Source organism: Talaromyces stipitatus, genomic scaffold (genome assembly GCF_000003125.1).
Source record: "Talaromyces stipitatus ATCC 10500 scf_1105507295515 genomic scaffold, whole genome shotgun sequence".
NCBI lineage: Eukaryota > Fungi > Ascomycota > Eurotiomycetes > Eurotiales > Trichocomaceae > Talaromyces > Talaromyces stipitatus.
Window position 1 is genome coordinate 2,734,941 of NW_002990118.1, and position 10,752 is coordinate 2,745,692.

The 10,752-nt window shown below is 44.6% G+C and overlaps 4 protein-coding genes across 4 annotated transcripts, besides 3 other annotated features; 2 read left to right on the forward strand and 2 right to left on the reverse strand.

The window, feature by feature from the left end:
* The first annotated feature begins 1,632 nt into the window (after window positions 1–1,632).
* Window positions 1,633–1,655: a sequence feature (AT_rich).
* Window positions 1,656–2,252: 597 nt separating this feature from the next.
* On the forward strand, window positions 2,253–2,960 carry TSTA_050560 (uncharacterized protein; the record flags this gene model as incomplete). The annotated part of the gene is made up of 2 exons (XM_002485525.1): window positions 2,253–2,807; window positions 2,853–2,960. 2 exons carry the CDS (start codon window positions 2,253–2,255, stop codon window positions 2,958–2,960), a joined length of 663 nt encoding a protein of 220 aa, XP_002485570.1.
* Window positions 2,304–3,410: a mobile genetic element.
* TSTA_050570 (uncharacterized protein) lies at window positions 3,336–3,910 on the forward strand (the record flags this gene model as incomplete). Its single annotated transcript, XM_002485526.1, has 2 exons — window positions 3,336–3,407; window positions 3,497–3,910. The coding sequence occupies 2 exons, from the start codon at window positions 3,336–3,338 to the stop codon at window positions 3,908–3,910; spliced, it is 486 nt and encodes a 161-aa protein (XP_002485571.1).
* A 528-nt stretch (window positions 3,911–4,438) lies between these two features.
* On the reverse strand, window positions 4,439–6,408 carry TSTA_050580 (sugar transporter family protein). Its single transcript, XM_002485527.1, has 3 exons — window positions 6,087–6,408; window positions 5,354–6,028; window positions 4,439–5,285 (listed from the first exon to the last, which is right to left on the reverse strand). The coding sequence occupies exons 1-3, from the start codon at window positions 6,270–6,272 to the stop codon at window positions 4,653–4,655; spliced, it is 1,494 nt and encodes a 497-aa protein (XP_002485572.1). The 5' UTR covers window positions 6,273–6,408; the 3' UTR covers window positions 4,439–4,652.
* Window positions 5,314–5,336: a sequence feature (AT_rich).
* A 1,655-nt stretch (window positions 6,409–8,063) lies between the features above and the next one.
* On the reverse strand, window positions 8,064–10,105 carry TSTA_050590 (uncharacterized protein; the record flags this gene model as incomplete). Its single annotated transcript, XM_002485528.1, has 6 exons — window positions 8,064–8,456; window positions 8,531–8,548; window positions 8,818–8,889; window positions 9,085–9,183; window positions 9,493–9,720; window positions 9,935–10,105. 6 exons carry the CDS (start codon window positions 10,103–10,105, stop codon window positions 8,064–8,066), a joined length of 981 nt encoding a protein of 326 aa, XP_002485573.1.
* Window positions 10,106–10,752: the final 647 nt, after the last annotated feature.

Consider the following 10,752-nt stretch of genomic DNA (forward strand, 5'->3'; position numbering starts at 1 on the left):
GGCAAGATTATTTATCGGTGTGTGGCCCCTCGCCCAACCCACCCAAACATCCCTTTTTTTTTTTCGCCTTGCCCTAAGAAAAAATTTTTACTTTTTTTTTCTCCCAGCCAATTTTTTTGGATTTCCTTTTCGGGAGATAGCCCGGTCTCTCACCCAATCAGGATTAGTGGCGAAGACATGGCAAAATACTAAGCCTGAAACGGCCAGGGCCCGCTCAGCAGATATATCTTCATTTCGATTGGCTGCTTGTAAAAATCTTGCATTATGATTGGTGGACCGGTTGCTGCCTTAAAAAAGCGGTGGGCGCCTGGGAGGCAACACTCTCCCCAATCTATCTTCACAAGATACAACCGTACGCAGTACAACAGATTAGCTCATGACTACTGCAGAACCAGGAACTTGAAGATGTCGAGTCGTCAAGTAATCTAGCCAAAAGTTTGTTCTCAAACAAGGGGATGAGGCCTTGGCCGGGAAACTTGGACTTGTACAACGAACTAACAAGGAGTGGCCACCCAACCACAGATCCGTGACTCGTAGACGCGCCTACGGCATGAATAATCGCTATGTAGCATGTACCTAGGTAGCGAGGTAGCAATAATCAATTAGAATTAAGTTTTAGTCTAAAAGGGGGAAGACATTCCTCAGCCGACGTGGAACGATGTGATCCGAGAATCATTGACTGGCCACCTCAGACAGACCCCGATGACAACCAATTACGGCCTGGCACAGCCTCGATTTCACCCGGAAACCGTTGTTTGTTCTAGAGTAATGGAGAAAGGAAGGATCATACTTCGTAGATTTCCTCGAATATGAATCAGTATGGATGGAAGATGGAGACTGGAGTACAAGCATACTATGTAACATAGTAGATAGGCTGACAGTTGGGTCCAAAAATTCTATTTTAGTCGCCACCCGGTTAGCTTATCGGGATCCATCTGAATTGCCTGCAGTTTGTACTCCGTACTACGGATCCGTACTACATGGTGGTATGGGCTACTGTTCTGGAATGCAGTGATCGATGCCTCGAATAGAGCGGGTTGCCATCGACTTGTCCAATCTTAATATTATATTATTGGACGCGCTGTTCACTCCATACGGTTGGCAAAACAACCTTGGAATTCCCCTGAACATCTTGTCAGAGAAAGAAACATAGTCTGCCTAGATACTGCGTACCCAGGGGTACGCTTGTGCCGGAGATTATCCCGGCTGATTTGATCTGCATTTTCTTCCAGTTCCGAATCAAAGTTCGTCCGACTTGAAAAGACACCATGTTCCAAGGATTTGCCGTATTCAGAGCGACGGAGTGTATCAACAAGATTCTTTTTAAACCCCATTAACATCTACCCCATACTCCGTACTCCATATCATACATTATATACACTTCATCCCCCTTACCGACATTACATGCTTACTATTGTTTTAGGTACTGCGCACTCACTCCGTAGTACGCTTACCGCGGATTCTGAACAGAGTTAGCTCCTTGCCAACACAATTTAGCCCCTAAACAAAAACTAAAAGATCAGCCTAAGAGACCCTCCCCCAGATTCTGCTTCTCTACTCCGTACTCCAGTCTCCGTAATCAGCGTCGACTCCATCCTGCCGTCTTCCCGCTAGTGTTGGGCCATTGTTTCCTTTATTTATTTTTTTTTTTTTTTCCGCTGCTCGATCCTTTTTTCGACCCCCCTTTTTTCAGCTGCCGCTACTCCGTACTCCCTAACTACATCGGAATCCCCGCGAAAAAAGATCGAAGCAGCGAAGAAAAACCGGGTCCTCCGCTGCCTGAATTGAGCGGGTCTGAGAACTAACCTTACTACTCCGGATTTTCTCATAGCGGTACTCACTGCCTAGAAGAATTCTAGGGGAAGGATGTTTTTTTTTTCTTCTCCTGCAGCAAACTCAAATGCTTTGGTCGTGTTCCGTAGGTCATATTGTCTTGGTCCACGAATTAGAGCCGATCTTTGAGACAGAGTTCACATCACATGCTGAATCAGCATTGGATCGACTCAATCACTGGGCAGTGGAAGAGAGATCCTGTAGGCTGTGCGTCATGTAAATGCAAGATTCGCCACGTCGATGCGATAACATTTTAATTTGTTACAGATCAACTTAACTAAGCAGAGGTAAGATATGGTAGCAACGATTACAGTAAAGAAAATGTCGAGATGTTCGCCTTTAACGTAATCAACAAGCGAACCGGCACTTTTTCCCAAACGCGTACACAATATTAATTCCATATTATTCAACACGCCAACATGCCACCAATTCGCAATAAAAATAAGAAAGATTTAGCTGAGCAAAAGGGACGAATCTTATTAGCTATTTCCGATTTACAAAATGGACGAATCTTACGCGTGGCTCAAGCTGCAAGGATCTATAGTATACCCCGGGCGACTCTACAAGACAGATTAAACGGCACTCAACAAAGATCTCAAGTACGCGCCAACAGTCATAAATTAACTCAGTGTGAGGAGGAATTGCTTGTCAAATGGATACTCGATCTAGATAAACGTGGATTACCTCCTCGACACTCTCTTGTACGAGAGATGGCTGATTATCTTCTTTCACAACGCGGAAACCAACAGGTTGGAGAAAATTGGGTATATAATCTTGTCAAACGTCGCCCAGAGATTGAATCAAAGTTCTCACGGAAATATAACTATGAACGTGCTAAATGCGAAGATCCGAAGATAATCCAAGAATATTTTGATCGCGTACGAGAGGTTATATCAGACTATGGGATCTTGCCAGAAGACATCTACAATTTTGATGAGACTGGCTTTGCTATGGGACTCTGTGCGACTGCCAAGGTTATCACTGGAAGTGATTGATATGCTCGGCCAAAGCTATTACAGCCTGGTAATCGAGAATGGGTAACTGCAATTGAGGCAGTTAATTCGATTGGATGGGCACTGCCTTCGTACATTATTTTCAAGGCAAAGAAATACACTCGATTAGGATGATTTGAGGATCTTCCAGACGACTGGAAAATCAATATTAGCGATAATGGATGGACGACAGATAAGATTGGATTAGAATGGCTTAAAACTCATTTTATTCCTCTTACCGATGGCCGTACATTGGGGAAATATCGGATGTTGATTCTTGATGGTCATGGAAGCCATTTAACTGCTGAATTTGACCGTACATGCACTAAGAATAATATTATTCCAGTCTGTATGCCTCTTCATTCTTCACATCTTTTACAGCCTCTTGATGTTGGCTATTTTGCTGTTTTAAAGTGACATTATAGACAGCTTGTTGAGCAGCGAATGAGGCTTGGATTCAATCACATTGACAAAATCGACTTTCTCACTGCATTCCCAAAGGCTCGTACAATGGCACATAAAGCTCAAGCTGTTTGGAATAGCTTTATAGCAACTGGATTAGTACCATTCAATCCAGATCGAGTTTATCAAACAGCTTACTGTTCGATTGAAGACTCCAACACCCTCCCCGCCCCCCACCCCCCCCTCCCCGTCGATCAAGTGATACACAGTCATCCAGCTTACAAACCCCTCAAAATCCACGTCAATTCAAGCGCCAAATGACTACAATTAAGAAGCGAATAAGCCGGCATACGAGAAGTTCATCTGAGGCCATTGATGAAGTGTTTACACGGGCGTCAAAGGCTTATGAGATGAGTATTAATAAGCTTACAATCGCACAGAAGGAACTCCATGATCTACGGGCTGCACATGAGAAGGAGAAGCAAAAACGTCAAAGATCCAAGCAGCAAGTATCTCATAAGCAAGGAATTACCAGAGAGGAAGCTCAAGCACTCGTACAAGGTCAGATTGAAGCATCTCAAGCTGTTACTACTGCTCTAGCGAACCTGAACTCCCAGTCTCTCATCCACCTGTACGACGTCAATTTCGCTGCAGTGGTTGTAGCGTTGCAGGACATAAAATAACTAGATGTCCTAATCGTATTAGGAATTAATTTTTTGTATATAATTAGTATGTGGATTAGAAATTGAGATTTCAGATCAATATTTTGTACGCGTTTGGGAAAAATTGCCGGTTCGCTTGTTGATTACGTTAGGCAAAGAACTCTAGATCTGATCCTTGATTCTCGGATGCGGAATGTAGCATGAATGTAGATCAAAATAATCTACGGACTTTTCTCCTGTCTGTAATATGATTATTTGAATCAATAATAAAAATTTCGGAGCAAATTACCGGAAAGAAAGGAATGGTCTCGCATTATCGGTTCACAAGCAGAAATGTTTCTTAAAACTCTCAACCATTCTAGACTGGACTAGACGACAAGAATGTGGAAGCAAAACCGGCAAAACTCTCAAGAAGAGCGCGGACTCCCACGTTGTTTCATTCTAGAAGTGATCGCATAAGGTATGTGATCCATGGAACAGCAGACATGGCTCTGCTCCGGAGACGGTTATGGGTAGACCGGACAAGACAATTTTAACAGGGCCAACACTACACAACAGTTTGGTTTGATTAGAGAATGAGAGAATCTACTCAATAGAGGAAACCAACATAAAGTACTGGTTTTTGTAGTTGAATATGTACTTAGAAGCCAATGAGCTATAAGTCGTTACACGCACTTCGTTCATGGACATCAATCATATCGCACCGCACCGTACTGAATCACAGGTAATAACAATATTTCTCATGAACATAATTCATACTTGCTTACTCCGCGTGCTGGACATTGGCTTTCTCTAGGTCCTTGTCAAACACCTGACGAGCAGCAACCTCATTCAAATCCGAATCGTGCTCTGCATCGAATTCGCGACCCAACTTCTCAGGACCAAAGAACGTGACAATAATGACATATGCATAGACACATCCCATGAAAATGCAAATAACCTTGCCGTAGTCGTACCGTTTCACGCCTTTGGGAGTTGGCGGCAATGGGAAGCGTTCACCAATAGTCGACTCAATGGTAGAAGAGGCAGACGAGACCAGGTTACCCAATTGATATGCCGTACCGACAGCGAATGTACGGATGGGTCCTGGAGATAATTCCATCAAGTGAATAGGAATAACACCCCAAGCACCTTGTACACAGAATTGTTCGAAGAAAGCCACGGCCATGACTGACTTGTCAGTGACGAAGTCGTAGGGATATAGGAGTGCGCCGCCAACGATGGAAATTACGATAATAGAGAATCGTCGTCCGAAGATTTGACTAGCCCAACCGCAAAGGGTGCCGCCGCTCATGGCGCCGAGGTTTGCAACGACTTGGGTAACGGTTACGGCGTTGGGGGAGAAGCCGAATTGGGCTGAAAGCATGGTAGGGTAGAGATCCTGGGAACCGTGTGACTGTTTCACGTTAGCAGATGCTTCAGTGAAAAAAAAAAAAAATTTTTTTTTCTACAGAGAGGAGGTACCATGAAGTTGAAACCGGCCATCAACAAAACGAGATAGATCAACAGCTTCCAGTGGTTCTTGATGGCTACTTTACCCTCCGAGATGAAATTTCCGGCAACACCGCCAGCGAGCGACTTTCGCACTCGTTCACGACTTTGATAAGCTTGGGTTTCGGGCAAGCACAGACGGAGTATGATGAACAGCACAGGAGGGCAAGCACCGAACCAGAACAGAGGGCGCCAGCCGTGAGAAGTAGTGCCCACAAGACCACGTGCAAATGCAGTAACCAGCAGGTAACCAAAAGCATAGCCCTGTTGTAACATTCCAGAGATAATTCCCCGAGCCTGTGGGGGGCAATCTTCCAAAGCAGTGGCAGCAATGTTACCGTACAAACCGCCCATGGCAATACCAAAAAGTGCACGACATGCCAAGAATTGCTTGTATGTCTTGCAGAAGCCAGTACCCAATTCCAAAACGATGAAGAGAGCGTTGTTGGCGACAAAAGGCCATTTCCGGCCGTAACGATCAGACAAAATACCGAAGATGATGGCACCGACAGAACGTAACATCAGCACGAGAGTAATACCCCAGGTGATCTCGGAGTTAGGACGGTCAAAGTATTTGGCGAGACTGGTCAAAGAAATCGAGACAGAGAAGAAATCAAAAGCGTCCCAGGTCCAGCCCCAAAAGGCAACCTATTAGGCTCATTTAGCTGTCATACGAACTACCACAATACCAACGCGAATAACATACCAAGAAAAATAGCCATTGCTGGCGGTTCAACAGCGCCAAAGCCTTGAACGGGTTTGGAGCCTTGTGCATAGGGGGCCGCAAGGAGGTAATCCGAGTAGCCAGATACCTACCGACAGACATATTCTCTTCCGGAAAGCTGACTTCTTCCGCAGGTTGCGCGGTGCGTGCCTCTTTTATGTCGGCCATGTTGGCAGCAGTAAAACTATCGTAGAGAAGTAATTTCTTGTCCAGCAAGCCAATATATAGCGGTCAGTCTCATAAAAGAATTTTGTCGGTGAGTGAGTCTTAGCCCGAAAGGGAAAAGAAAGAAGTGGTCTGCCGGGGGATAAAGAAGAAACTACATCTAGAGAGGGCACGAGACCCTTTTAAATAGCTCAGAAGAATACATCCCACTTCGTACCACACTCTTTGTTGCAACATCCCCATCATGATCAACTGGGCTATGAAATACTACTGCTGGGCGAGCCAATGAGGCCTTGATCTAGTTAGTTAGCTTGACCAGACATGGAGCAAACCCGGAGCAAACCCCGCATGGTCCGTTGTATTTCTTGCTGTGCTTGCTACTCAACCCGGCCCGCTTCTGGGGTTTAGTCTACCAAGCGCACCACATACCACGGAGAACAACAATAAAAGGCATGCTATTGATTGAAGATGCGCAAGTTCTGTTAGTCATCTGATCCCGTGCCCACCATCGGATCCTTCAAGATTCACTGAGCGTCAATTCGCTAAAACCTGTTCTCCGGAATCTCACGATAATTCCCTTCGATCTAACTCGCTGAAGGTTTGAAAATGCCCTTGCCATATGCTATCCCTTTCCTCATTGAGTTATTCATCAATTCCCATGTCTTTCCCCAAGTTTCTCGGCATACCCGGTCAATTAGGTGCGGACGTACGGCTTGGTAAACGAAGGTCGAAGTGTGAAAGAAAAGAAGACGCCAAGCCGAAGCCAAGTTGCCCGAGAAGAGACTAATTTTGCTTAAGTGCCCCGTGAAATTCCTGCTAGTTAGTGGAACAAAAAGGACCGAGCCTGCCACGAGGTGCCGATCTTCGGTATAGACTTTTACGTACTCGGGCTGCGAAGTCAGTGCGAATGCCATTTCGCTTCAGCATCGTCACCGAGTCAGAGTGTTTCAGGTGACAGAGCATTTCATCAAAACAATTGCTAATGGATGATTGATCCATGGTACTGAAGCCAGGTGAAGAGCACACGACAAGAAAAGCACACAGCATACCAATGATACCAGCCCTCCTACTCGGTGTTTGTGTCCAGATCCTCATTTCTTTGTTAGCCCGCAAATTTCGCCTAATTTGCCTACATGTCTGGACAATGGACACGAAAACTCATGTTTTGAAAATGCCCTCGACATTCCGATCCTTTTTCTTTGATCTGAATAGTACCACGTTTTCTAGAATGATATGTCCAGGTCTGTGATTTTGAGACATTTGACCCGACCCTTTCATTGGACCAAAAGGTCGAGACCAATGCAGAACTTTATTTCTGTCACGAATAATTATCGTGAAAGCCCACAAAACCTGGGCAGCCCGGTCTCCAGATTTAGTTCCTTTGTTTTGATGTGTTTTTTAGTAACGTTTTACCAAAAATTTTATAAACCTTACACAGCTGAAAGTGGGATTCTAACCCCGAAATTTTCCAGTCATATTAACAAATTGCCATGTATACGTGGTCTACACCCCATAGTATGGGCCTGAAGCGGTTTGGGGTATTTCTTGACTTTGCTCAGGTGTTTCCGAAATATTCGTCTGTACTCGTCAGCATCTGAAAACCGCCCCTTTTTTTTTGTCTGATTTCGAGTATCAGACTCACGTAAATATACTAGCCAGTCCTATTTCATACAGCTGGTCATATGATGACACCAAAGGGTATATGGTTGCTAATCAAACTATGCTGGTGATAACCGTCCTGAAAGGGGACCAGGAGAAACTCGACAAGGCAATGCAACGAGAGTTGAGATCGACTTACAAACACCCAATTGCAAATATAGCCGCTATCCCCAGCTTCTGTCCAACCGGTACATGCAAACTCCAAACAATGGGAACGGGAATGAGAGTCAATATGATATCGCTCACCGTGTTGAGGATTGCATTCGCAAGATATAGACCCAATCGATCAACACAATAACTCATATGCGATGTCTGAGGCGTAGGGTCCCAACTTTTTCCAATAGAATGGCATGCAAAGATGAGTGAAAAGAATATTGCAATGGTATATACTGCGATGATTCCAATGACAACGTGCATGAAATATTTCCAGAATTGTATTACATGCAGTAATGAGTAATAGAACAGTAGGAGGGCGATTTTGGCACATGCGAGACACATAATATAGATTGTTGAGGCGGCTAGCAGAGTCTATCGTTGAACTTGCTCATATTAGTTGAGGCTTTCTGAAAATGCATATAAATGGGACTGGTCAACAGACGTACCTTCGAGTACTCTTTTAACTGGGATCGACTCAAGTTTTCCATGTGCACTCCATAGCGAATGTGTCTATGCCAAGATAAAGGCGTCAGCAGCCGCGTGAGTGTTTGATGGTAGAAACAATCTTACAAAGTATTACAGATTGAAGAACTATCGAGAAAACCTTGGCAGATAGTTAGCCATACAACCTATCAAGTGCGAATGGTAGGCGACGCCCAGGGAATAACGATGACAGCTAGAAACTCGTCAATTAAAGACAATGATGTGTGATGCTGCAAACATACTATCATACCACCAGAGCTTCTTCACGATCCTCGCCTTTGTATAAACTCGTATTACCAATAAGGTCGTACTTATCGATTTTCTAGTTTAACCCTCCGAGTCGGGCTCTGCCCCGAGGACAGTAGACTATAACGATCTGTTGCTTTTTTGCAGACTTATTTAGCGATGAAAATGGGACAGAAAAAGAAAACTTATATACATCTACATTTCTTTGAGCGCTCGGACATGTAGCAATCGATGGAGCTTGGACATCATCACTACTCCAGATTCTAGATACCACTCCCACAAACATTCCTACAGTCTCATCCAAACCAATTAAAATGGCAGGTTTCTCAGGAGATGCTTCAGTCATGGACGAGAGATTGCCACCGCTCAACTTGAAATGTCACAGACTCGAGGAGTCAAAGAGATTCTTCAACTCGTTTTTGCTGCCTCAGACATGATTTCCGGTTTCGGAAAATAGTCCCAGCATTAGGGATAAGTACCAGAGACTCCAAGCGTCGGTTCCAGTGCTCTGGGTACAAAGATCAGAAAGTGTCCCTGATATGTTCTCCATGGTCGGTTCGATGCGGCTGAGTGGATGGAAGATTGAAAGGCAGAAGCACTGAGAATTCTGGACGGATCTAGGTATCGGCGATTATATTCATGTTTTAATCCTGAAATCTAACCGCACCCGTGGACGTACATAGGTCTTATATGTAGGCCTTTCTGAATTGAGCTTCGTCCCAGGCCCGTGGGTTTGGTTGGTGGAATTCCTCCACAGGACCGCGATCCAAAAGCCCTTGAACAAGATGTGATTGACCACTTCCGAGTCAATACCACCGGCGCCGTCCATCTTTTCAATACTTTTATGCCCCTGATTTAAAAGGGCGGGCGACGAAAGTGATTGCCATCTCCAAGGGCATTTCGGATTCTGAGATGACACTCAAAGCCGATATCTACCAAGCCACATCCTATGCAATGAGCAAGGTAGCTCTTAATATAGCAATAGCCAAATTCAGCGCCATTATAATGTTGGAGGAGGTTAACGACTGGTGGTCAGGCTCTCCGCAATCAGGTAAGAGAGGTCTTCCAATATCTCCTCACGGTTAATTAATTATGCCTTGGAAGAGAGAGGAGAGAATTACATGTTTTACGATCAAGGCCAGTTGGGCTTCAGTGGGGTAGGCACGATAAACAATGAGATGCTCTAAAATCAGAGGGAGATCTTCACACAGAGCATAGAACGAGTCTTCAGCGGAAAAGCATTCTTTTGATACGATATTTGGATATCGAAGTTGGGTAAACCATTGCAACATCTGATCTCAAATGCTCTGAGGGTACCACCTCAGTAAGAAGACTTTGAAGGTTCTCGTTTATGGATAACCGCCACAGCGTCACCTACGAGCTCACAACAAAACTCCTTTCTATAATAATTCAATGGGGAATGGTATTTTACTCTTGGTTGCAGGTAAAGGCTCGTTTTAGTAGTCTCTAAAAGACCCCCCTTGTCCGTTACTGATAGAAGTGTGCTTGCGCGTGTTGGGAAACTGTATCGGAGCAATTTGGTCTACCCTTGAAGCAAGACCAAGCTTTGTTTTGGGAGACATGATGGCAGACTGACTCAGAGAGTGAGTGGTTGAGAAGAAAAATTGCAGCTCACTGCGGACCATACAGCTATTTATATTTTCATACGAACTACTAGGCAGTATTCACCCCTATCTAGGTGTCTGGAAGTGGCTACCCCAGGTCAGGACATAGAACCAAGTGTAAAAGGAACTAACTCTTCTGCGCGAAAATAAATTTCCTACAATGTGGGCAATTGACCATGGAACCCTTCATATTTACAGGCACTAAAATTTAACTGGGTACTGAGCGTTGAACTGACTAAGAATATCCTCCAGAATTTTTGCGAGATCTTGTTGAGAGCCAGCATATTTGAAAATCAAACTTACTAGGTTGAGGC